The 27883-nt window shown below is 45.6% G+C and overlaps 2 protein-coding genes across 2 annotated transcripts in view; one reads left to right on the top strand and one right to left on the bottom strand.

Moving 5' to 3' along the window:
• Window positions 1-27883, bottom strand: part of LOC124606399 (homeobox-leucine zipper protein HOX24-like) — a 653808-nt gene that overhangs the window by 346868 nt on the left and 279057 nt on the right. The window lies entirely within an intron of this gene.
• LOC124577268 (craniofacial development protein 2-like) lies at window positions 771-27883 on the top strand. Its single transcript, XM_047131218.1, has 2 exons — window positions 771-2023; window positions 27691-27883. Exons 1-2 carry the CDS (start codon window positions 771-773, stop codon window positions 27881-27883), a joined length of 1446 nt encoding a protein of 481 aa, XP_046987174.1.

The following is a 27883-nucleotide window of genomic DNA, read 5'->3' as shown; positions in this document are numbered from 1 at the left end:
CAACAATATTGTCGCCTTCAAAGTAGTTTCCTTCAGCAGCTACACAATGGTTTTCCCAGTCTCGGAAGCAGCGCTGAAAGCCTTCAACTGGTAGGGCCTTTGACATGCCAGTCACTTTTTTTTAACGTTCTCCAGAATCCGAAAAAGGCGTCGTTTTAAGACATTTTTCAATTTTGGGAAAAGAAAATACTCGGAAGCACTCGGTTCAGATGAACAGGGGTACTTTGGAATAACAGGAAAGCTATTTGACATGAAAAATTTCGTGACTGTCGTTGTGGTTGTGCAGCATCCTCTTGTCTTCAATGTCTGGTCTCACTCGATTCATCCTTTCCTTGGGCCTTTCAACGACATCTTTGTAAAACACTTGCTTGACAGTTTCTCCAGGAGGAATAAATTCTTTATGCGCACACACGTTTGACGCTTTAGTCGGTTTTTTATGCTGAAGTTTGTAAGTAGGCTGTTAAGGTTTTTATGTTAGTAACGCCACGTAGCGTTCTATATGAAAATCACTGACTGTGCTGTGTGAAGGCTGTGGTTGGTTTGCATTGTTGGAGTATATGCTATTGTAGTGTTGGACAGTTGGCTGTTAACAGCGCGTAGCGTTCGAAGTTGGAGGTGAGTCGCCAGCAGTGGTGGATGTGGGGAGAGAGATGGCGGAATTTTGAGATCGGATGACCCGGACGTGTGTCCATCAGAAAGAGTAAATTTGTAATATTGGATATCATGGACTAGTATATACATACAGTAAACAAAAGAAGAATGAAATGATTATGACAATAGGGACATGGAATGTCAGGACCCTCCTGGACGTGAACAATTACAGACCAGAGAGAAGAACTGCTCTTATCACCCAAGAACTAGCCCGTCTAGATATAGACATTGCTGCCTTGAGTGAGACAAGACTCTCAGGTGAGGGACACATTAGTGAGGTACGTTCAGGGTACACCATCTTCTGGAAGGGAAAGGATGCAGGAGAACCACGCATCCATGGTGCAGGATTTGCCGTAAAAACGAAAATAGTGAAAGATCTTCGACTTACACCTGTCTCAATTAATGAAAGACTGATGACTCTTAGAGTACCCACTGGTTCAGACAGATTCATCACCTTCGTCTCTGCATATGCTCCTACTTTAGACAGTGATGAAGACACAAAGAATCAGTTCTACCACCAACTGAACAGTACTCTCTCTAAAATACCCTTTCAAGATAAATTAATTTTACTTGGTGATTTCAATGCCAGAGTGGGAAGGGACAACCGTTTTTGGAGAGATGTCATGGGTAAACAAGGGGTGGGAAACTGCAATGCAAATGGGTTGCTACTTCTTGGTCTGTGTGCTGAGCACGAGCTTTTCATCTCCAATACCCAATTCCGTTTGCGTAACCGCTATAAGACCACATGGATGCACCCACGCTCCAAACATTGGCATCTTATAGACTACGTTATTACGCGACAGCGTGACAAGAAAGACATTCTCATCACAAAAGCAGCACTAAACATCGATGAGTGCTGGACGGACCATAGACTTTTAGTCAGCCGTTTGAGAGTACCAAAGTATCGCAAGCCACGATCCCACTTTTCAAACCCACCACGCAGAAAATTCAACATAAGCAACCTGAACAACAAAAATGTTCACTCACACTTCCAAGACATACTGTCCGAACAACTTAACAAAGCTCCAGCAACCACAGATGACGTCGAACAAGAATGGACCACATTAAAGAACATCATCAAAGAAACTGCTGAGAATGTTGTTGGTTGTAGTGCACGGAAAAGAAGTGACTGGTTTGATGACAACCACGGAGAAATCCAAGCCATCATCAATGCAAAGCGGGATGCTTACCTATCCCTTGCTCAAGATCCATCCTGCGCAGAAAAGAAAGCACACTTTCTAGAACTCAAGCAGAAATGTCAAAGTGAAATACGAGTAATCAAGAACAAATGGTGGCAACAGAAAGCCACAGAACTCCAAAATCTTTCTGATGCAAGGAACCTGCGTGGCTTTTATGCTGGTATTAAAGAGCTGTATGGACCTATCCGCTCATCATCAGGAGCACTTAAAGCTGCTGACAACTCCACCATTCTTACTGAAAGTCAGGACATCTTAAATCGTTGGAAAGAGCACTTCAGCTCACTGTTAAACAGCCCTTCTACTGCCGCTGGAGATTTTCTCAAAAATGTCCCACAGCACCCTCCAAAACCCTGTCTGGCTGATCCTCCAACTTTTCAAGAATTTTGCAAGGCACTCAAGAGTGTGAAACCTGGGAAGGCTCCTGGACCTGACAGCATCCCGATGGAGCTTATTGAGGGTGGCGGCTTGCCTCTAAAAACTAGACTCTTCTCACTTATTATATTAATGTGGGAAACCCGCAAGGTACCAGCTGACTTGAAGAACTCCACAATTGTCACTATCTTCAAAAAGGGCGACAAAAGCGTCTGTGGTAACTACCGGGGAATATCTCTACTCTCTGTCACTGGAAAAATTTTTGCAAGAATCCTTTTAAATCGCCTCCAGACACTTTCAGAGACTATACTACCTGAGTCTCAATACGGGTTTCGACCTTCAAGAGGGACAATTGACATGATCTTCTGTGCACGACAACTACAGGAGAAGTGCAGAGAACAGCAAAAGCCTTTACTACTTGTTTTCTACGATCTAGAAAAGGCCTTTGATACAGTTCCCAGAGAAGCCATGTGGATGGTCTTAAAACGCTTCGGCTGCCCTGAACATTTTGTTGACCTGATTGAAGCTCTCCACGTTGATATGACTGGACAGGTCCTCTGCCAGAATGAAATGACTGGTGAATTCCCAATAACAAGTGGGCTTAAACAAGGATGCGTTCTTGCACCTAAATTATTTGCATTGTATCTGGCAGCTATGCTTTACGAGACAACCGTAAACAATGCAGGAATAGAACTAAAGTACAGGTTTGATGGAGGATTATTCAACCAGTCCAGACTCCATTCAAAAAGGTTCACCAGTACCACTCGTGTGACAGAGCTGCAGTATGCTGATGACAATGCCTCTCCAGCTCATTCACCTGCAGAGTTGCAGCTGTCAGTTGATTCCTTCAGCAGGGCGTACGAACGATTTGGTCTCTCCATCAATATTTCAAAGACAAAGGTGATGGCGCAGCCAACTCCTGGCTCCTCCGTTCCTGACTTCAGCATATCCATCTATGATACACTCCTGGAACAAGTGGACCATTTCCTCTACCTGGGAAGCATACTGTCATCCAACTGCTCATCTGGAAAAGAAGTGGAGAATAGAATACGTGCTGCACATGTAGCATTTGGTCGTCTTACAAAGCGTGTCTTCCTGAATAAAGACCTAACACTGTACACCAAACTGATGGTGTACAAAGCTGTAGTCATTTCCACCCTGCTATATGGTTGCGAAACCTGGACGTTGTATCGCTGCGATCTGAAGAAACTAGAACGCTTCAACCAACAGAAGCTAAGATATATCATGAACCTAAAATGGGATGACTTCATATCCAACACGGCTGTTCTAGAGAGAGCAAAAATGCATAGCATGGAAGCTCTTATCATTGGGCATCAACTCAGATGGGTCGGACATGTCCAGCGGATGAAAAATGACAGACTTCCACGCCAAATGCTGTACAGCGAAGTGAGCACAGGTAAAAGGCCACGAGGTGCCCCTCTCAAACGTTATAAGGATCAGTACAAGAAAAATCTGAAAAACTTGAACATCGATCCGAGTAACTGGTCCACAATAGCAGAAGACCGAAGTCACTGGCGCTCAGTTACCTCAAATGCTCTTCAAAACTTTGAGCTGGAACGTCGAAGAATGGAGAATGACAAACGCCAGAGACGTAAACTCCTCCAGGCTCAGCCACGTCCTCCACCTTCCATCAGCTGTAATGTCTGTGGCCGCCTGTTCCACGCTAGGATTGGATTGCTAAGCCATCAACGACACTTCCACGCCTGAACCGTGACAAAGGAAATCTCAGGAGAGAAATGAAAACTCGGATACGAGTATCAGCCGACGACGACGATATACATATTATGACTTTTGAACACTATTAATGTAAATACATTGTTTGTTCTCTATCAAAATCTTTCATTTACTAACTCTGCCTATCAGTAGTTAGTGCCTTCAGTAGTTAGAATCTTTATTTAGCTGGCAGTAGTGGCGCTCGCCATATTGCAGTAGTTCGAGTAACGAAGATTTTTGTGAGGTAAGTGATTCATGAAAGGTATAGGTTATTGTTAGTCAGGGCCATTCTTTTGTAGGGATTATTGAAAGTCAGATTGCGTTGCGCTAAAAATATTGTGCGTCAGTTCAGTGTTGATCAGAATAAGTAAAGAGAGAAATGTCTGAGTACGTTCAGTTTTGCTCAGCTGTCTGAAAATCAAATAACGTAGAGGTTTTCCAGCACTGTCATTTATAAGATTTTTCCAAGGGGATGCTTCAAGTTATCCCTGAGCGAGATTCATCTTCAAAGTGTTCTCGGCCTTCCAAAAATGATTTATGCCATCCAAGAGCTTGTGGTCTTGAATGTTCCCCATAGGACTGTTTCAGCTTTCCAAGGTTCACAACCATGGATTATACAAGTTTAACACAAATCATAATGGCATAATGTTGTTCTCAATCCCGCTGCTCCACTTTCGTAACACGCAACAAAAACACTACTTCAGTGATAGCGCTCTCAGAAATCATGTCACGAGTGCACGGAGCTGAAACTCGGACTGAGCATCTGAAAAGGATGAAAGCAAGCAGAACGCCAAAGCGTTGGCAGATCGCTCGCAGCGTTGCCAATCTCATTACTTTTCTTACACATCTTGTATGCACACGGACACTACGACATCATCCGGAGCTTCACGGAATATTTGTATGGCGACCTTTATTGCGGATTTCTTGGACTTGGTAGCAGAGAAAGCCGCGTAGACTGTAGTGCGCCATACGTTAACACTGGACACAGGATGGGCACCATGTCGTGATTTCAGACGAGTCCCAACCACGAGTACATACAGTGCACGTGTGTAGAGGCTCTGAGAAGAACGAACGTTGACAGATTGCATTCATCATCGTCCTACTAGCCCAACATCTGACATGAACGAGCGAGATGGCGCAGTGGTTAACACACAGGACTCGCCTTTGGTAGAACGATGGTTCAACCCTGCATCTGACCATCCTCGTTTAGGTTTTCTGTGATTTCCCTAAATCGTTTCAGGCAAATCCCAGGACGGCACAGCCGACTTCCTTCCCCACCCTTCCCTAATCCGATGGGACCGATGACCTCACTATTTGGTCCTCTCCCCTGAATCAACCATCTGACATGATTGTATGGGGTGCCAGTGGGTTCAAAACAGGACGACCTCTGGTTCACATAGCCAATAATTTGGGCAGAAGACATTACATTTCTGACGTCTTAAGACTGGTAATTGTGCCTCTTTTCGAGATCATCATGGTGTTATCTTCAAGAAAATGGTTCAAATGGCTCTAAGCAGTATGGGACTTAACATCTGAGGTCATCAGTCCCATAGACTTAGAACTACTTAAACCTAACTAACCTTAGGACATCACACACATTCATACCCCAGGCAGGATTCGAACCTGCGACCGTAGCAGCCGCGTGGTTCCGGACTGAAGCGCCTAGAACCGGTCGACTCAAGAAGATTAAAGAAGACTGTATATTGCCTGTGCTCTCTTGGCATACCGCAGTTCATAGGGTATTGAAATGCTGACCTGACCAGTGGGTTCTCCAGATCTCTCATCTGCTGAAAGCATTTGGTTGTGGTTTCCCAAGAGCCTGGCAAGCCACCACTCCCCAGCATTATTACTGATGAACTCTTGAACAGAGCTGAAGCAGCAAGTGATGACTTACCTGAAACTATGATCCAAGCTCAGTTTGGCTCGATGCCAAGTGAGACTAGACTTGCTATTGCTGTCAAAGGTGAGAGGTCTGTGTACTAAATTTCGCAACCTGTAAACTTCCAAATTATCTACAAATCTTCCTACTATACTGTACACTGACGTCATAAAAGTCATGGGATATCCCCTAATATCGTGTTGGATCTCGTTTTTCTCGGTGTAGTACAGCAACTGGACGTACCACGGACTCAACAAGTCGTTGGAAGTCCCTTGCAGAAGTACTGAGCCTTGCTACCTCTTAGCAGTCCATAACTGTAGAAGTACTGCCGGTGCAGGATTTTGTGCACAAACTGGTATCTCGATTACGTCCCATAGATGTTCTACTGGATTCACGCTGGGCGATCTGAATAGCCAAATCATTGGCTCGTATGGTCCAGAGTGATCTTCAAACCAGTCACAAACAGTTGTGGCCTGGTAACATGGCACTTCGTCATCCGTAGAACTGACATCGTCGTTTGGGAACTTGAGGTCCATGAATGGCTGCAAATGGTCTCCAAGTAGCCGGACGTAACTACGGGCCCAATCCACTCCAAGTAAACACAGCCCACACCATTACGGAGCCACCACCAGCTTGCGCCGGCCGCGGTGGTCTAGCGGTTCTAGGCGCGCAGTCCGGAACCGCGCAACTGCTACGGTCGCAGGTTCGAATCCTGCCTCGGGCATGGATGTGTGTGATGTCATTAGGTTAGTTAGGTTTAAGTAGTTCTAAGTTCTAGGGGACTGATGACCACAGATGTTAAGTCCCATAGTGCTCAGAGCCATTTGAACCACCAGCTTGCATAGTGCCGTGTTGACAACTTGGATTCATGGCTTCGCGGGGTCTGCGCCACACTCGAACCGTACCAGTAGCTCTTACCAACTGAAATCAGAACTCATTTGACAAGGCTACGGTTTTCCAGTTGTCTAGGGTCCAACCGATATCGTCACGAGCCTAGGAGAGGCGCTGCAGGGGATGTCGTGGTGCTGTTCGCGAAGGCACTCGCGTCGGTCGTCTGCTGCCCTAGCCCAATAACGCCACATTTCGTCGCAATGTCCTAAAGCATACGTTCGTCGTAGATTCATATTCACTTCTGCGGTTATTCCACGCGGTGTTGCTTATCTGTCAGGACAGACAACTCAACGAAAACGTCGCTGCTCTTGGTCGTTAAGTGAAGACCGTCGGACACTGCGTTGTCCATAGCGAGTGGTAATGCCTAAAATCTGATGTTCTCTGCACACTGTTGACACTGTGGATTTCGGAATATTGAATTTTCTAAGGGTTTCCGAAATGGAATGTCATATGTGTCTAGCTCCAGTTATCATTCCGCGTCGAAAGTCTGTTAATTCCAGTCGAGCGTTTCACTTTTGTCAGTTTTCTAAACACCAGCGTCGTGTGGTCAGTGACTAGTACAAAAGGACATTGTGCTAGGTACTTTGTTGGACAAAATCCTGCACTTAAAGCTCACATGCTCGGAGTAGTAGCAAGCTCTAGCTAGCGAACTTGAGAGTTTGCGAGGCGTAAAGATCGGTGGACGGGCCGTCGGTCGTTCCGCACTCTGCAGCTTCTGACGGCTGACGTGCGAACGGATTCGTGTCGCTCTGAACAAGATTTTCCCGGTATTTCGCTCTAGCCGTCAGGCACAACACTCACTGGGGCGACCCTCGTGTGTTTACGTCCACTCTCCATTAATGACAACTATCACTGGACGGAAGAGTACATCTCCGTCTTACGCTAACCACAGCACTTTGATGCACACCGACCGTCAGATCAAGACTAGAAAGGTGCGACCGCATGCTGTTTCCGTATTTCGGAGTCGAGGGCAGCCTCTCTCACTTTCCCGGTCGGCTTGTGGTCTGGAAATTTGATTCGCTCCTTTAATGTGAGCAAACTGTCCGAGGTGTTAGGTCGTGAATGAGTGTAAAATACGTGCGAATCATTTTCTGCCCAGAACGAGCTATGCATACTGACCGCAACTACCTCGCAATGATGTCCTACAAACAGTAATCACGGAGGCTGCGGCGAGTTCCCGGGTACGACTAGCTTAATTACTGGAAGGAACGTCCTAGTTAGCAGTATACTGTATCATCAGACAGCGCCTCTCTGCTTGAAACTGCCCTCTCAAGTCGGCAAATTCCTAATATTTACCTCGCACAGCTTGTTACAGTTTTTCAGGTACAGTAACGACAGCGTTTATGTCGCGCCAGTTCATTTTGAGTAAATACGAGTACCACTCTCAAGTAAAGTATCAGCGTTTCGGCACAACTGAAGACAGCGTAACGCTCTTTACAGACACTTTTCGCCTCGCAAAATTTGTAATCCGGGACTTCTGTACCAACAATAATTATCAACGGAAGTATGGCCGACTGGCAGAAGCCGAAAGAGGAGAAAATTATTTTTAATGATGGATAAATGTTAGACGACAGCCGGCCGGAGTGGCCGTGCGGTTCTAGGCACTACAGTCTGGAACCGCGCGACCGCTACGGTCGCAGGTTCGAATCCTGATCGGGCATGGATGTGTGTGATGTCCTTACGTTAGTTAGGTTTGATTAGTTCTAAGTTCTAGGCGACTGATGACCTCAGAAGTTACGTTCCATAGTGCTCAGAGCCATTTGAACAATTTAAGAAGACACAAAGCAATGTTGACTTTATGACTTGGCTTAGAAGCTAGGTTCAAGAAAGGCAAGCGTCTATTCATATCACAGGCAGAATTATTTGTACAGGACCCAGATTGCAGTTGTGAGCGTCGGGAGACAGAAAAGAGAGACAGTAGTTAAGACAGGATTGCATGTTATTCCCGGATTCAATTCGATTCCTCTTTCTGAGTTATTCGATCTACTTGTCCAGTCTTCAGCATTCTTTAGTAACACTAAATTTCAAGAGATTTTATCTTTTTGTCCTTACTGTCACTTTTAATAAACGCTAGCCGGCCTCTGTGGCCGAGCGGTTCTAGGCGCTTCAGTCCGACACCTCGCGGCTGCTACGGTCGCAGGTTCGTATCCTGCCTCGGGCATGGATGTGTGTGATGTCCTTAGGTTAGTTAGATTTAAGTACTTCTAAGTCTAGGGGACTGATGACCTCAGATGTTAAGTCCCATAGCGCTTAGAGCCATTCGAATCATTTTTGTAATAAACGCTAACATTACAGACAAGTGCTTTGACAGAAGATTTACTAACACATTTACACGGTGACTGTTATTAAACTATGCGAAATAAAATCTTCATAGCTTCTGAACGGTTTGCGTTAGGACGTTCAGCCTAGACGGTTGGCTGCAGGGCATCATGAGGATTACTAGTATTTGGTTCAGCGACGAAGCCCACTTTCGTTTCGATGGGTTCGTCAACAAGCAAAATTGGCGCATTGTGGGACTAAGAATCCGCATTTCGCAATACAAAAATCTCTTCACCCTCAACGGGTGATTATGTGGTGTGCAATGTCCAGTCACGGAATAATCGGTCCGATATTCCTTGATGGCACGGTGACTACCGGACAGTACGTGAAGGTTTTGGATGACGATTTCATTATTGTCGCGCGCTATTAGCCAAGCGGTCTGAGGCGCTGCAGTCATGGACTGTGCTGATGGTCCCGGCGGAGGTTCGAGTCCTCCCTCGGGTATGGGTGTGTTTGTCCTTAGGATAATTTAGGTTAAGTAATGTGTAAGCTTAGGGACTGATGACCTTAACAGTTAAGTCCCATAAGATATCACACACATTTGAACATTTTTGATGATTTCATTCCCATTATCCGAAGTGACACTGATTTCGATAAGATGTTGTTCATGCAAGACTGAGCTCGACCCGATCGGAGCAGGAGAGTGGTTGATATCCTGGAGGAGCACTTTGGGGACCACATTCTGTCTCTGGGTACAGAGGCCACTGGCATGGGCCTCGATTGGCCACCATAATATCCGATTGAACACATGAGATTCCTCTTTGTGGGGCTATACTAAAGACGAGGTGTACAGCAGTAACCCCAAAACCACTGCTGAGCTGAAAACAGCCATTCAGGAGGTCATCGACAGCATAGGTGTTACGACATTTCAGCGGGTCATGCAGAGTTTCGCTAGCCGTCTGCGCTACATAATCGCCAATTATGGGAGGCATATCTAGCATGTCATAACCTAAATCAGAATATCTATAGTGACGTTTACATGTTGAATAAAGGGTGTGCACGCCGATTTTGTAACTAATTTACATTTTCTTCATATTATTCAATAACGGTCAACCTGTATAATCGATGTTTAGATATTAAATATTTCTGAATATTTTTCATTGTACTCACGGTCTATATTTTACGTCCTTTTACTTCTCTTGCCGTTAGTTGTTTTGATGCGTATATAACAAAACGGGTTTACTACATTCAGTGTCTTATTTGCCAATCAAATTCCTTCAGAATCGCGTGACTTAATTCGACCACATGCCATTCGCTTGTTTCAGTTTTGCAGACGTTTGTCTTCAAACTTCTTTCCAACACAATCCATTCTGTTGGACCGACTTTCGGGTCGTTTTCCGTCTCTGGCAGAATTAGTGTCATCGGCAAAACCTCAGACTTCAATACCCTTTCGAGTTTTGTCCTTGGTTTCCATTAATGTGGGCTCAGTGCACAAATTGAGCAATACAGGTGGATTTTAGCCTGGTCACATTCTCTTCACGACCTCAGCTTCCTGTCATGACCGAAGTTTAGCACTACAGTCTGGTTTCTGTATAAGTTGCCGATAACCTCTCGCTCCCTGTATTTGATACTTGATAACTTCAGAACATGAAAGACTTTATACCAGGCAATATTGTCAAAAGGTTTTTCTAAAAATTTGAGGAAAGTAAGCCTTACGTAGATGGGAGTCTAGAGGAAGTCTTTTCCGGCTTGATGTCACTTTGTCGACCTAGACGATAAAAAACATTTGCCCAGTTAAGCAACAGAAACGGCCTGCTCTTATAGCTTAATCCATAGCGTGGTAACTTGTGAGGCAGGGAGGTAAACCATGTCTGGACTGAACCCAAGCAACAGATCAACAACCGTTTGGTCTGGTACATTGAAATTGGGTTTTAGGCAGTTTTACACGCTCGTTTAGGCAAAAACTACGTTGAATACCCAACTTACGCCTCATAAGATACGATAAACAACGAGTTAAGATATGATATGACGAAGAACAAAGTTTACACGGTTCACAGACTCTGGGTGCACACGACATCTCTCCGTTAGGTTAACTCGCCTGGCCACATACTTAAGATGACGCCATAACAGGTCTTATGTATCTCCACCCACAACGTTAAAATAAAAATTGTCAGATCATGTAAAACAGCTGACCCATACTACATGACAAGTCGTTGTACATACACGGTGTAAACAGTAGCTGGTTGCAGCGCACAACAGTGGTGTAGGTGAAGGCAAGACGAACAAATCTATACGATCTATACGATATATGAAAGTTTTGGCCTATAGAGCCGGAAGCCTCAAATTGAACTACATAATTTTTTGAGGAATACATCACACTTTGACTGTTTTATTGTTTGTTAAACTATAAGCCAGGGTTGGCCTTTTACGCCATTTTGAAGTATTTGATTTTATGTTTTTAACATATGTTGCAGGACATTTAACGTGTTGTCAAGCTCAAAGTTGGCCATAAATGAAGAAAAATATTGGCCACACGAAATGCCAGGTGTAAGATCACCATCTTGTAACATAACAGCAAATAATCTTGTAACAGTAAACCTGGGGTGAAGAATGGCGCACCCTTCCTTCACCCAACAAACTTCGGTCCATCAAGGAGGCTACCGGTGCGTGGCGCTCCTCCTTGCGGGTCTCTCGCAAGGACTCTGTTGTCCTCTGTCGGCTGCGCACTGGCCACATTTGGACGACACGCGGCTATTTATTGCGCCGTGAGGACCCACCTTTATGTCGCTGCGGGTCAGCTTTGACGGTGGTCCACATCTTGTTGGACTGCCCGCTTTTAACTCCACTCAGGAAGACGTTTGCGCTGTCTCGTACGCTTCCTGCACTTTCATCAGATGACTTTGCGATGGCAGATTTAGTTTTGAATTTTATTCGTGCAGTGGGATTTTATCGCTTGATCTAAGTGTTTGTCCTTTTTTTGTGTTGAGTCTGGCCTTTGGCCTACGATTTTAGACTGGGGTTTTTAGTGCGTTTCTTGGTGGCTGGGCCGGCTGGGGTGGCCGAGCGGTTCTAGGCGCTACAGTCTGGAACCGCGCGACCGCTACGGTCGCAGGTTCGAATCCTGCCTCGGGCATGGGTGTGTGTGATGTCCTTAGGTTAGTTAGGTTTAAGTAGTTCTAAGTTCTAGGGGACTGATGACCTCAGAAGTTAAGTCCCATAGTGCTCAGAGCCATTTGAACCATTTGGTGGCTGGCTTTTCCTTTTTCGTTTTGTGGTCAGCCAACCACTGTCACCCTCGGTGTGATTTTAATTCCTTTTTCCTGGTCTCTGTCTGTGTCTTTCTTGTCCTGTGTCGTCTTTTGTCATCTCCATTGTTTTTATTCCTTGTGGGTGTTTAAAGTTCGTGGAAAAAGGGACCGATGGCCCTAGTAGTCTGGTACCTTCAATGTAGATAAATATGGAAATAAATATGTGTTCTTATCATTACAGTTTCTTGTAATAGCTCGCCACGAATGTACTGCTACGATTATTTTGACGATACCGGTGTGTGGAGCAAGTCTAGGAAAAAAGAGGAATATCACGAGACGTAGCGTAGCACGCTCAGACTTCTAGTTTGCCGCCTTAAGCCGTCGGCACACGGACCGTACACCCGAACGTTGAGCGCTGAGCGTGCCGAGTTTCTGACGTTGTAGCGTGGAACAGCACGTTGGGGAGTCTTTCCGAACGTGCAGAGCAATATCTAGCATGTCAGATATTTTCAGCGTGCGTCTGAGCGTTGACCAATCAGATGACACGACGCCACCACGTCACACGCTCGCCATCTGCCGCCAATACAGGGCTGTGAGGCGCCATATTGGCATTCAGTTCAAGCCTATACGTACATGTGCAGTTTCTGAGCACCAGCAATTTGAGAATCACTAGAAAACCCGTTGTTAACTGTATGATTCGTTGCAATAAAATAATGAGAAGTCGTATTCGTGGCAAAAGAATTATTGTAACTTGCATATTATGAGAGTATATCATTTGAAGGTAGCGACACACTGAGGATCCACCAAAAATCCATTGTTCTCGGTACAATTTGTTGTTATTAAATTTCAGATAGTAACATAGCTACGATTACAGTATTTAGTATGTGTTAACGGGTTAGATTTGGCCATTCATGAACTGTTATCACTTTAAAAAAAAAGCGTAGTGAGTAGCGTCAATGATCCACGACCAGCTGGGTGGTGAAACTGTGGTTCGTGTCTCGCGAAGTCTCAAAATATTTTTTTCCCAACATTCGCGTATTTAATAGGTTCTGATGCTTTATTATTAATTTAATGTAAGTATATACTACATATTTGATGTTTGGTAAATATAAGTTCACTTTTTTATGACGAGTGAGTTTGTTCGATTGGCTTAACCTACAGGACAGCTTGCGCTACTTGTACAAAAGATGTTTTTTTCCTTTTTCCTTTGGGTTTCGTAATTCACGTCTTTTAAAGATTCTGCTACTGGGTAGGAACAGTGATAAAGTAAGAATGACCTAAGGGTTTTACCAAAATGTTAGGAAGATAAAATAACGTTTATCTTACGTGGAGAACTATTGCAAATTTGTGGGAACTTTTATAAGCCTGTGTCCTTGTTGATTGTACATGGTACTTTCCTTTTTGTCTTAAGACATGTACATCGATATTGAAGTTTTTGCATATATTACATATAGAACAACGCGACTAGAATATGGGAAATGGAAGAAACGTGTGCTTTAATAGGACTAACGTGGGAATTTTACGCGCGCCCGTTGAGTAAACAGTGTGATTTACGAACAGTAACATCCCACAACTGCCGCTGGAGTGCATCGCGATCGCGTATACCACGTTGGGGCCCACGTACCGTATGCACAAGTCGCATCGTTCCTGAGCGTTCAGCAGCACGTTGAACTCGGCACGCTCAACGTTGACGTTCGACAGCACGGTCCGTGTGCCGACGGCTTAACCGACACCACTACACACTTTCAGGACAGCAGAAGGAATTACCGGAAGTCGAGCCTCGAACGTACGCGCAAGTACTGAGCTTGGTGATACTCGATCAACGCTGCAGGGAAAAACGCTAAACCTTACCTCCGTGTCAATGCGGGCGGTACGCATCGAAACAAGTGAGCGTGGGAGTGGTGTATCAACAAGTAAAGGGGGCTCAATTAAGGAGCGCCACATAATGACACGATCTCACGTAACGGAGAGGGCCGGCTGTAGTTTCGCTTTTTAGGAGTCTGGTTTCCGGCGGGCTAAACGCGGCCGAGGCGGATATAACGAAATTAGAGGCTCCCCACGGCGTCGCCACGGCTTCTCAATCTCCGCGGCAACAGCCTGGCCGAGCGATCGGTCACGCTCCGCGGCCGCCGAGAGCAGGAAATGAGGATGAGTCTGAGAAAGCGCCTCGGGCAGCGGCCGCTGCTTCTGCGGACGTCGGCAGTCGGGCAGAGGGAATTTGCGCAACGCGAACACTTCAGCCAGCAAGTGTTCCCGTGGGCGCGATGCTGACATACACTATTTGATCAGAATTACTCTAACACCGTATGTAATGCAGAATTGGCCACTAGATGTCACTAAAGGCGGTATAAAAGGATGCGGAACCTATTTTGTTTTAGAAAATGCATGTTAACTTTGCTGTATTGAATTTTTCCCATTTATTCCGATCGCTTTCGATTTTCAACCAACATCCAAGGACTAAACCAGACAACAGACATTAACAATATATGTTAATGACAAAAAATACACAACCCATAGTCGTTGAGTACTGAACATCATACACTGAAGCGCCAAAGAAACTGGTCCCCCCGTCTCCTCACAGTCCAAGGCAAGGCACATAACTGTCTCCATCTCCTCAAACTCCTCTCTGGTCGAACATGGGGATTAGACCCTTCCACTATCCTGTATACCTATAAGTCCCTCATCCACCCCATCCTATATTGTCCCCACCCCACTTGGATCTCCGCCCCCCCCTCCCCCCACCAACCTACTACAAATCCCTCCAAATCTTTGACCACCATGCGCTCCGCATCACTGAACACATCCGTCTCCCATCCCCCACACAGATCCTTTATGATCTGATTCCCTTCCCTCACCTCCTCCTGTTCCTTGAACGAATACAGATCTTACACATCTCCTGCAAACTGAATCCCCCCATCCTTTCGTTTCTCCCATCCTCTCCCACCCTAGTGCACTGCTGCGCCTGTACCACAGTGTCCCGCCTGGTTTCCACCTCCACACAGTCCATACCCTTGCCCAAGGTGGCTTCCGCCAACTCCCCCTCCCCGATGATGTCCTCCTGCCTCCCATCTACCCCTCCTACCAGATCTAATCCCTCCTTCTTCCCCCCCCCCCCCCCCCTCCTCAGGGCTCCCTCTCTCCCACCATCTCCACCTTCCCTTCTTCCTCCTTTTTCCCTGCCGAGCACCTTCTTTCTCCTTTTCACCCCCCCCCCCCCCTGTTTCTTCAGTGTCGTGTGCAGTGCTACGTTCCACCAGCACCAACAATGTTGCCAGCATCATTCATTTGTGTTCCCACTGTGGGGATATTCTTTGTTTTTGTGTCGACTCAAAGTGTTCATTCTCCACATGTGTGTGTAGCTCTCGTCTATGTTGTTTATAAATCTACCATTTACACTTATCTATTTTGATTCTTGCTTAATCATCACTTTATACCATTCTATGTAATGTGTTCTTTTCTCATTTGACTATGTTTTCTTTCTGTAACACTCTTGGCTACAGAGCAGCGTATTGTGCCGCTTGCAGCTCGCCCCATTTTGGGGAGTGAAATAACAATAAAGAAAAAAAAAAAAGAAACTAGTATAGGCATGCATATTCAAATACAGAGATATGCAAACGGGTAAAATACAGTGCTGTGGCCGGCAGTGCCTATATAAGACGACAAATGACTAGCGCAGTTGTTAGATCAGTTACTGTTGCTACGATGGCAGGTTATCAATATTTAAGTGAGATTGAACGTGGTGTTATAGTCGGCGCACGAACGATGGGACACAATATCTTCGGGGTAGCGATGAAGTGGGGATTTTCCTGTACGACCATTTACGAGTGTACCGTGAATGTCAGGAATTCGGTAAAACATCAAATCTCCGACATCGCCACGGCCAGAAAAAGATCCTGCAAGAACAGGGCCAACGACGACTGAAGAGAATTGTTCAACGTGATATAAGTGCAACCCTTCCACAAACTGCTGCAGATTTCAATGCTGGACCATCAAAAAGTGTCATCGTGCGAACCATTCAATGAAACATCATCGATATGGGCTTTCGGAGCCCCGAAGGCCCACTTGTGTACCCTCGATGACTGCACGACACAAAGATTTACGCCTCGCCTGGGACCGTCAACACCGACATTGGACTGTTGATGACTGGAAACATGTTGCCTGGCCGGACGAGTCTCATTTCAAATTGTATCGAGTGTATGCACGTTATGGGTATGGAGAACAACCTCACGAATCCATGCAACCTGCATGTCAGCAGGGGACTGTTCAAGCTGGTGGAGGCTCTGTAATGGTGTGGTACATGTGATATGGGACCGCTGATAGCCTAGATACGACTGACTTGTTACACGTATGTAAGCGACCTGTCTGATCACCTGAATCCATTCATGTCCTTTGTGAATTTCGACGAACGTGGGGCAATTCCAGCAGGACAATGAGACACCGCATACACCCAGAATTGCGACAGAATGGCTCCAGGATCACTCTTCTGAGTTTAAACACTTCAGCTGGCCACCAAACTCCCCAGACATGCACATTATGCCTTGCAACGTGCTGTTCAGAAGAGATCTCCATACGCTCGTACTCTTACGGATTCATGGACAGCCCTGCAGGATTCATGGCGTCATTCCCCTCCAGCACTACTTCAGACATTAGTCGAGTCCATGCCACGTCGTATTGCGGCATTTATGCATGCTCGTTGGGGCTCCACACCGTATTAGCCAGGTGTACATGTTTCTTTGGGTCTTCAGTGTATATTCATGCTGTAGCCTGTTACCTAAAAAGATATTTGACTATTTTGCTATCAGTAAAACAGCAGTAGCAGCTGAATGTTTGGGTCAGGAGAGCTACGTAATTTAGAACTAGTCACTGTATTTCGCTTGAGATATAAATCAGACATGGACATATATTCAGCCTTTCCAAAGCTGCTCAAGTCGACTTTGCCGGATGCGATTGTGAAGCGGGAACGCTAGACAATAGCCACGTCTAAACCAAGACCAGACAGACCCCATGTACTGACGGAAAGGTACCGTCTAGCATTGTATTGAGTGACTGTGAGATATCGCGTGAAACCAGTGGAAGGAATGACTCGTGAGTTCCGAAGTGCTACCAGAAGTTCAGTAGTCATGATTGCGCGTAGCGAGTTAAAAAGAATCGCGTACAATGGTCGAGCAGCTCCTCATAAGTCACACATTTCTCTAGTGAATGCTAAGCGTGCTCTCGTTCATCAGCAGAAATGATTAGCGAACATGTAAATACAGGAAACAGAACTTCTACTTAACTCGTAACTGTCTTAACAAATGAGCAGACAGCAATGGAGTCCAGTTATTGCAAAGAGCAACTGAAGAGTGTCCTGCACTGTGAGGCTTCCACGAGCAGACTGTCGATGATTGACTAATACTATGGAGCAGGGCCGCCACGGGGTGCCAAATTTCACGCTTGCGACGTGTGCAGGCCAAGGCCGGCCTGTCACTCGGCTTTGCTGAGTCCTCAGAAGTACACGGAACAGCGCTACATTTCATTTAGCACTACGGTGTGGCGTTTTTCGGTCGGCAGAACTCTCTGATGTCGGCAGAATCATGGTGTCAGCGCGGTTTACTATTCGCTATTTGTTCGTGGTATCAAGGACGTGCACAGATTTAGTGGCTGTTTGCACAAAAAGAGGTAGTCTATCGATCTATCGTCACAATCCTTTGAAATGAATGGGAATGATGGAAGAGAGGGATGAGAATTTTTAATTCGTATAAGTGATGGGACTGCTTACTTGCTACGAAACTTCACTGTAGTACCACAGAGAAATAATTTAAACTTTTAGGGACAATGAAGGAGCACGAAATTACGATGCTCAACAGAGAAGATACATTGTTCTGTGCATCAAGAAGCACTTTGTGCTAAATTTGCAGTCATTGAGCACTTGAAGAAAGTGGTGGTACAAACAGTAAAATTTTTCAAGTCGCACCCACTATTATTCCGTTTTCACATACAAATTTTCAGTGGAAATGAACGAAGAGTGTGAAGACTTCATATATTACTGCAAAGTGCGTTGGTTAAGTCAAGGGGCATTCTTGTAATAATTTTTCCATTTAGATCTCGCTATTGTTGACTATATGAAGGAAAAAGGTGTGCAAGAATGAAAATTAGAAGATCCAGACTAGTTTGGAGGCTTCTTATATTAGGGGGACTTGACTGCACATTGCCCAAAGTAAGATATGGCAAGTTAACTTCTTTTTCTTTTCATGGGGTTGCATTTAAAAAGAAAATAGCTTTATAGAAGGGACACATTCTTACATAGACGATCCAGTTCCCTAAGATCACTAGCGTTAAAGAAACCGCCAAATCTGAAGAATTCACTGTGGTCTTGCAAGAATTACAACGATAGTTTTGTGAAGGTTTTGAGGACACTGTCCGTCTTACATCTGTTTTAGAGACCATTTGCCATTTCATTTGTAAGCACAATTCTGCATGTGCAGATGTGACTGATCGACCGGCAAGGTAATCCCAGTCTTAATTACAAATCTCTTACGTCAAAACTTTCCCGGGCGTCTACGTGCTTTTCTCAGGTATGTTTTCCAGGTCTCCATAATGAGGCCCCAAAAGTGCTACAACACTTTGATTCGACATATTTGTGTGAAACACGTTTTTTCGATTATGAAACTAAATAAGTCATGATTATGTGGCAATTTTAGGGCAAAACTCTGTGAAACTGTCAGTGGACCAGATAAAGGTTATATTATGTCTTTAGCGTCACAAATAATTAAATAACACTGAAAATTAGTTTTCTTTGTCATCTATGTTCTTTAGAAATGTGAAATATAAAACCGAGTCATACGCAGTGCGACTGAACTGCTGTTTAAATATGGCGCGTTCCCTGTTTTCCCCTCTTACCCCTCCTCGTGCTCAGACAGTGCAGCATGGTGGTGGGGGAAATGTGAAGCGAGGCTGAGCGCTTTGGGACCGGGGCCCGGGCGTGGTCCACAAGCCAAAATCTGGGCCACTTCCACTGTAGACTGTCAAACACTGTGACTGAGACTGGGCCTGCAGCTGCCGCCAGCCATCACGTATCACGGTGGAAGAGGGCGCCTGTACTCGTAGCCGCTGAAGGCTTCGCTCATCACCTGCACACCATTGGATCCGCCAGGTCCCCACGTGACTGCTATTGGCACCTTTCGGAAACGTGCGTTTCCGTTGCCAATTGTGAGACTCTGGTGAGGTTGGTATCAGTCTATGATACCACAAAGCGACGCTTGAGGTGGTGTAAAAAGTGACGCTACTGGACAGTGGATGACTGGAAATGAGTGATTTTGAGTAATGAATCACGCTGTACCCTTTGGCAATCCGATGGGAGGGTTTGGGTTTTGCGAGAGCGCGCAGAATGTTACCCGCCGTCATGTGTCTATATTTTTGTCAAATTATATGCTCCTTCCATTTTACATCTATTTATCTTTTTTGCATTTAAAAACAGGCAGGGCATAGAACCACTACTTTCTTGTGATTGTCTGCTGGGTGATGTCTTGCCATACTCCTTGAGATTAGAGACTAAATATTGAATGAAAATGTAGCCTATATTGATGTTAACTTGTAGCAACATGTTCGAAAAGATTTCGGGCTCGCAGCCATTCGTCCTAAATTTCATTGCACGATATTTCGGCTGGACGACTGCCAGACATCTTCAGGTGAGCCGAACGAGGACTGACGAAGACGTTCTCCGCTCCGTCTTGTATAGTGCGCTGATGGTACTGCCGCGCATGCGTTGCAGTCGCGGAGACAGGACCACTCCGCCCAGCGACAGCGCCCTCGATGGTGGAACTGCAGTACTGAGCTGCCGTCGGTACTGTCGCTGGCCGCAGCTATCCAAGTCTTCTGGCGTCTTCGTCTCGAGCAAATTTCGGAGATGAAAGGGATTCCACGCGTTATTCAATTGGTAACCACTGTCACGGTTCATTAGATTTCCCGCGATGCGTATTTCAACGGATTCTTTGATAATGGAGTCCCAAAAAATTGTTGCCATGGCCAAAATCGAAGTTTTGTCGTACTCTATTGAAAGTCCAAATACAACGTTCCGCAACTGCAGACTTACTGGGTTACAGTAGGCGAGTGTAACGTTGATGTTCCGTACAGCGCTCTTCCACTGTAAGCGTTGTCTTTCCTATATAGGCCATACCACATTGACACGGTATTTTGTAAATTCCCGCCTTCCGCAGTATCTAATCATCCTTCACCGATCCCAGAAAATCCGAAATCTTAGAAGGTGGACGAAAAACCACTTTCACATGAAATTTATTAAGAATCCTCGCTATTTTCAAGGAGATATTGCCAAGGAAAGGAAGAAAAGCTAGAGACTTGGCTGGCGCGTTCTCCTCTTTATCCACTTCCCGGTTCCTGGCTCTAATTGAGAAAGCCCTGTTAATTTGCCGGGTCGAGTATCCATTGTCTCTGAAGACCGTCCTTAAATGAGCAAGTTCCTTAGGCAAATTCTCTGCATTCGACACCGTATGTGCCCTGTCCACTAGGGTTTTAAGTACACTCATGGTCTGGGATGGGTGATGGCAACTTGAAGAATGCAAGTACAAATCAGTGTGAGTGGGCTTACGATAAACAGACTGTCCCACCGAGCCGTCACTCTTCTGTTTAACCAAAACATCCAGGAATGGAAGGCAAACATCTTTCTCTAGTTCCATAGTAAATCGAATATTCTCATGGATCGAGTTAAGATGATGAAAAAACTCCATTAACTTTTCTTCTCCGTGGGGGCTATACTATGAAAGTATCATCGACATATCTCCAGGAAAGAGTTGGTTTGTAGCAACACGGTTCCGATGTGCATTACGCTTACGTTAGCCCCACTTGCTTCCACTGTGTTAATTATTCAAGGGCGTGCTGAAAAATAATGCCTCCAAATTTTTAATGTGAAAACTCATTCTTGACATACCATCACCTCTGCCTGCACAGCTTCATCAGTATTAAAACGAAATCTTCAAGGTGTTTTGGAAACAGATGAAAATCGGATGGGGCCAACTCGGAACTGTATGGAGGATGATCGATGACAGTGAAACCAAGGCATCGGATTGTTGCAGATGTCTCCGCACACATGTGCGGTCTGGCATTGTCATGCTGAAGGAGAGGGTGCTCCATGTGTGGACGAACTCTTCGCATTCGAAACTTGAGGTCAGCATGCTGCATCTCACGCACCGATATAGTTCTGTTACACATCGCCACGTTACACGCTACAATTCGAAGCCCTCTAGCGGCAAAGAGCTGAAAACATGTAGCAATAAAAAACAAAGATGTAGAATGTTAATAACGTTTGTTTTACTTTAAAAAGCTTTAAGACTTTCCACGTAAAGATTTAGATGTATTACTTTTCAGCACGCACACGTATATTTGAGGTACTTTTGAGATCACTGACGGTGGCTTAAACCAGTCAGAGGAGTGTAGTGTACTATGTTGAAAATAGTGGCAGCAGAATAAAGTTTTTTCATAGCTACATTTGATGGTATAAGAAAATGTCTTTCAAACAACTTAGGCTCACTCCACTCTAGAACGAACAATAATGTTCTTAAGTTTTTGGAACACCATTCGTAGCTGTTTCTGAGAACTTGCTTCAAGAGATACCTCCCAGACATTGTTCCCTCGCTCAAAGAATGTTGTACCGCCGGGCGCTGCAACAAAGTAGTTCCCTCTGACGTGCAGAATGAGGCGGGGAACAAGCTTGTCGGCGCCAGACAAAGCAGTCGCCATTCCGTTGTCTTCCATTCTCCGCGTGCACAACTGCTGCTGATGCGCGTGAAGGTGCCTCCTGCTAATGAGACGAAGACGAACGCCGATTCAGGATTCCCAGACGGGTTAACAAAAGCACCGCTGCTTCAAAAAACACGGGCGGGGGAAAACGGGGTTGGCGCTTTGGGAATGCAACTCCCGTTTTACTTGTTCTGTAACTGCCGTACTACGGTGACAAGTACCCTTCATTCGGAAGTGTTCCTCGCTTTCCAACTTTGTTGCATGGCCATTTGTACGACGAGATAAACGCGCAGAGAATTCTTGGATTGCGTGAGGAAGCGAGCAAACTTGCAACAGTGACTAGCGAGGTTCTGCTCTTACAAAGGCTAATTTTACGAGACATTATTAATTTTTCTCAATTAAAATGCATGTGTTTGGACAGAAGGCGTCACCGGAGAACGCGATCGACTAAATTGTAAACACTTAATTTTCATGTGTGTGTCCAGATATAAGCGCCGCCTAGTGGTTCAAAACTGGTTCAAATGGCTCTAAGCGCTATCGGACTTAACATCTGAGGGCATCAGTCTCCTAGACTTAGGACTACTTGAACCTAACTAAGCTAAGGACATCACACACATCCCTGTCAGAGGCGGGATTCGAACCTGCGACCATAGCAGCGGCACGGTTAGATTAAGTAGTGTGTAAGCCGTAAGCCTAGCGACCGATGACCTCAGCAGTTTGGTCCCATAGCAACTTACCAGAAACTTCCAATAAAAAAAAAAACAAAGAACAAAAAAATGTTTATGCAATATTTCCAAGTGGTAGTCGAAGACCGATTTCAAATCAAAATTATATGGTTCCAGAGACTTTTCAACGTTTCGAACATCTATGATGTGTACACGTAGACTAAAGTAATGAATGAAAATTTGCACCAAGGCCAGGATTTGAACCCGGGTCTCCTGCTCACTGGGAACATGCGCTAAGCACTGTACCGGCCTAGCACAGTGGCTTCGCACAACTGCACGGACTACACTAGGACGACTCACTCCTCAATTCAAATTCCTATTCACGCCTCAGTTCTCTTGGTATTCCCCTTAACGTCGGAACAGCTTTGCAGAGGCTCTCGAACTATACCGAAATAGCACCTCGGCTTCGAACGAAATGGAGGATCCTGCCCGAAACCCAGACATAAGCGCTTTAAACAAACGAAACTATGTGGTTCCAAAGAGACCTTCTCAAATCTCAAACATATGTGATGCCGGCCGCGGTGGACGAGCGGTTCTAGACGCTACAGTCTGGAACCGCTTGAACGCTACGGTCGCAGGTTCGAATCCTCCCTCGGGCATGGATGTGTGTGATGTTCTTAGATTAGTTAGGTTTAAGTAGTTCTAAGTTCTAGGGGACTGATGACCTCAGAAGTTAAGTCCCATAGTGCTCAGAGCACTATGGGACTTAACATATGTGATATATATAGGCAGACTGAAGCGGCGAATAAAAATATGCACCAAGGCCAAAATTTGAAGCTGGGTCTCCTACTCACTAAACAGGTTTGCTAACCACTACGCCGCCCGGAGGCATAACAGCAGGGTAGTCCGTGAGTAGGAGACACGGCTTCAAATTTTGGCCTTGGTGCATATTTTCATTCGCCGCTTCAGTCTGCATATACATATATCGCAGACCGACTCAGTGTCTGACTTCAGGTAACAGCTAGAACATGATAAGTAGGAAAGCTTGGGTTACGTAAAGTATTCAGACATTTTAAAGAAACAGATAGCGTTGATACACAAATTGTGTAATGGTTTCAACTTCGATGATGGGTGAATGTAGACTTTCTCGGAATCTATAACACTGATGAAAAGATCTCAACATTACGCCAGAAGATGATGAGTATGACAGTCGTCAAAAGGTACTCTGCGTTTTCGATATTATGTTTGTAATATGATAACACTGCATATTACACGGAAAATAATAAAAGTGCAAGCCTTTAAAGCAATCGGAACAAGTTCACTGTAAATACTTGTGCTACACAGCTACTATGCGATTTCCACGGAAATTTATCTTCATTTTCTTTTTAAATATTTATCAGTTATAATAGTTCCACATCAGGGATCTACGTCACGCAAAACAAACAACATCTGATTAATAGGTGGTTCCGTAACGCGGACATCTGATGATAAACAAAGGTTCGAAACCGGTACTGGGAAAGAAAAACAGAGTGTGTAAAATTGTTCAAATGTGTGCGAAATCCTAAGGGACCAAACTGCTGAGGTCATTGGTCCCTAGACCTACGCACTACTTTAACTTATGCTAAGAACAACATACAAACCCATGCCCGAGGGAGGACTCGAACTTCCGGCGGGAGGGGCCGCACAATCCGTGACGTGACACCTCAAACCGCGTGGCCACTCCTTGGTGGGTGTTTTATAACGTATTTTATAATACAGCCATAGCATCTTCATAAAGTCAACCACTGACAAAATAGATGAGTACTCTTACCCTGAATACAAAATAACATACGACGGACTAAGCAAGAAAGATGTAAAATGCAGATTAATCTTATCCATTAAGGATATTTTAGAACCTGTGACTATTAACTGAATGTAAATACATAAAACTGCAACCAGTCAGTAATAAATAACTATTCAAAAAAGTGACTGCTTACAGTTTTATGTATTTACATAAAAAAACAATCTAGCACAGCGAAGAGGGCACTTCTCACCAACAGAAGTCTACTCTACCAACCGTAAACAAAAATTCCGCTCACAGGTGACGTAGGGCACAAACGGTGACGACCAACCACCGTGTTATCCTCTCCTAATAGCGTCACTGGATGCGGTATGTAGGGGCCTGGGATCAGCACACCGGTCTAAAGGCCGTTGTCGGTTTTCGTCCCGGCGGAGGGTCGAGTCCTCCTTCGGGCATGGGTGTGTGTGTGTTTGTCCTTAAGATAATTTAGGTTAAGTCGTGTGTAAGCTTATGGACTGATGACCTTAGCAGTTAAGTCCCATAAGATTTCACACACATTTGTACATTTTTTCAGTTTTCGTTGCCTGAAGACGGTTTTACTAGACCAAGTGGCTCCTCACGTGGCATCACAAGTCCGCACAGTTCTCCCACCAAGGAAAAAATCTCTGGCAGTACTGGGCGCTCTGCATGGCAGTGAACCGCGCTGACCACTCAGCTACGGATGCGGATATAGTATCAGATATCGGCTTCAATCTGAGGAAGAAATTTGTGAGAATATACATCCGGAACACAAAATTACATACATACATAAAAAATTTGAATCACCCTGGTTCCCAGAACTCCTGAAGATAGACGCTGACTGTGGATATTGTATCACAAACACAGTCCCTTTGACTGTTCAAAGATGTCACTAAACCCGATCAAAGATGTAAACAACCACGCATGAGCAGCGCCTATTAGATGGAGGGGGTCCGACAGCCGATCAGTTCCAGTCATTCCACCGGGGAAGAAGTACACGGCTCGTGTTGTCTGTACCTCCACCATGCCTAGACGGTCAATACCGCGGTTCGATCGCGTCCACATTCTTACTTTGTGCCAGGAAGGGCCCTCAACAAGGGAAGTGTCCAGGCTACTTGGAGCGGACCAAAGCGATGTTGCTCGGACATGGAGGAGATAGAGAGAGACAGTAACTGTCGATGACATGCATCGCTCAGGCCGCCCAAGGACTACTACTGCAGTGGATGACCGCTACCTACTGATTATGGCTCGGAGGAAACCTGACAGCAACGACGCCATGTTGAATAATGCTTTTCGTGCAGCCACGGGACGTCGCGTTACGACTCAAACTGTGGGCAATACGCTGCATGATGCGCAACTTCACTCCCGACGACCATGACGAGGTCCATCTTTGCAACCACGACACCATGCAGAGCGGTACAGATGGGTCCAACAACATGCGGGATGGACCGCTCACGATTGGCCTCACGTTCTCTCCACTGATGAGTGTCGCACATGCCTTCAACCAGACAATCGGCGGAGACCTGTTTCGAGGCAACCCGGTCAGGCTGAACGCCTTAGACACACTGTCCAACGATTGCAATGAGGTGGAGGTTCCCTGCTGTTTTGGGAGTGGCAGTATGTGGAGCCGACGTACGCCACTGGTGGTCATGGAAGGCGCCGTAACGACTGTACGATACGTGAATGCCATCCTCCGACCGATACTGCAACCATGTCGGCAGCATATGGGCAACGCATTCGTCTTCTTGGAAGATGATTCGCGCCCCCATCGTGCACATCTTGTGAATGACTTCCTTCAGGATAACGACATCGCTCGACTAGAGTGGTCAGCATGTTCTTCAAACATGAACCCTATCGAACATGCCTGGGATAGATTGAAAAGGGCTGTTTATGGACGACGTGACTCACCAACGACTCTGAGGGACCTACGCCGAATAGCCGTTGAGGGGTGGGACAATCTGGACCAACAGTGCCTTGATGAACTTGTGGATAGTACGCCACAACGAATACAAGCATGCATCAATGCAAGAGGACGTGCTACTGGTTATTAGAGGTACCGGTGTGTGCAACAAACTGGACCATCGCCTCTGAAGGTCTCGCTGTATGGTGGTACAACATGCAATATGTGGTTTTCATGAGCAATAAAAAGGGCGGAAATGATATTAATGTTGATCTCTATTCCAATTTTCAGTACAGGTTCCGGAACTCTCGGAACCGAGGTGATGCAAAACTTTTTGTAATGTGAGTAGTAGTGGATCATGGACTGTGAGAAAACCGGAAAAGAAAACAATCGAAACGTTTGAAATGTGGTATTGTAGAAAAATGTCGAAAATTAGGTGGACTGGTAAGATAGAAACGAGGAGGTTCTCCGCAGAAACGGCGGGGAAAGGAACATGTGGGAAAGGCTGACAAGAAGTAGAAACAGGATGACAGAACAGGGCACCAGTGAAAAAGTAGCATGGTGTTACAGCGACCTGTAGTAAGTAAATACGTAGAGTTGGATAAAGACTGGAATATGAGAATGTAGAGTGCAAGAGCGACTCTTAAATGACGAGGTGGGCACAGAAGAAGACGGCTGCATCAAATCAGTCACACGACTAATGAACCTCCCCGCATCCCTCAAAAAAAACAAAAAACAAAAAAAAAAAAAAAAAAGGAAATAATTTTTGAGGTGTCACCGCCAGACACCACACTTGCTAGGTGGTAGCTTTAAATCGGCCGCGGTCCATTAGTACATGTCGGACCCGCGTGTCGCCACTGTCAGGGATCGCAGACCGAGCGCCACCACAAGGCAGGTCTCGAGATACGGACTAGCACTCGCCCCAGTTGTACGGACGACTTTGCTAGCGACTACACTGACGAAGCCTCGCTCCTTTGCCGAGCAGATAGTTAGAATAGCCTTCAGCTAAGTCCATGGCTACGACCTAGCAAGGCGCCATTAGTAACATTGCATGTATCTAAAGAGTCTCACTTGTATCGCCACAATCTCCAGATGTACCAAAAGGATGGATTAAAGTTAAGTATTCCAGAAGCTACGTACTTTTCTTTATAGCTTTCATTACGTATCCTGTTTCAGACCTCACGCCATCCTGCTTTAGCTTAGCGCGTGCCTTTCGGCTTCCTCTCATTGTGTCTAGGCTGTCTGGTCTAGACACAACAATTTTATATGTATATTATATTTTATATATGCATATTTCTGGAACTTTTAGACACCGCTTCGTGCACACAAGAATGAAGTAACGAGGTGTACTTGACTCTTTAGTTGGGGTATCGGCCGCCGTATACTGGAGGCGGAGAGCGCTAGTGGGACCGTGCCGGCGGGCGGACAGGGTGTGTTCGCGCTGGCCGGCCAGCGTAGCGTCGCAGAAGACGCCCCTGCTGCTGCCCGCCTGCGGCGCCGCGCTAATGAGCGGCCGGCGGTCGGCGGGCGGCGGGCCAGATCAACAGGTGCCTAG

This window comes from Schistocerca americana, chromosome 1 (genome assembly GCF_021461395.2).
Source record: "Schistocerca americana isolate TAMUIC-IGC-003095 chromosome 1, iqSchAmer2.1, whole genome shotgun sequence".
NCBI lineage: Eukaryota > Metazoa > Arthropoda > Insecta > Orthoptera > Acrididae > Schistocerca > Schistocerca americana.
The sequence above is the reverse complement of the archived record's forward strand: the minus strand, read 5'-3'. Positions and strand labels throughout refer to the sequence as shown.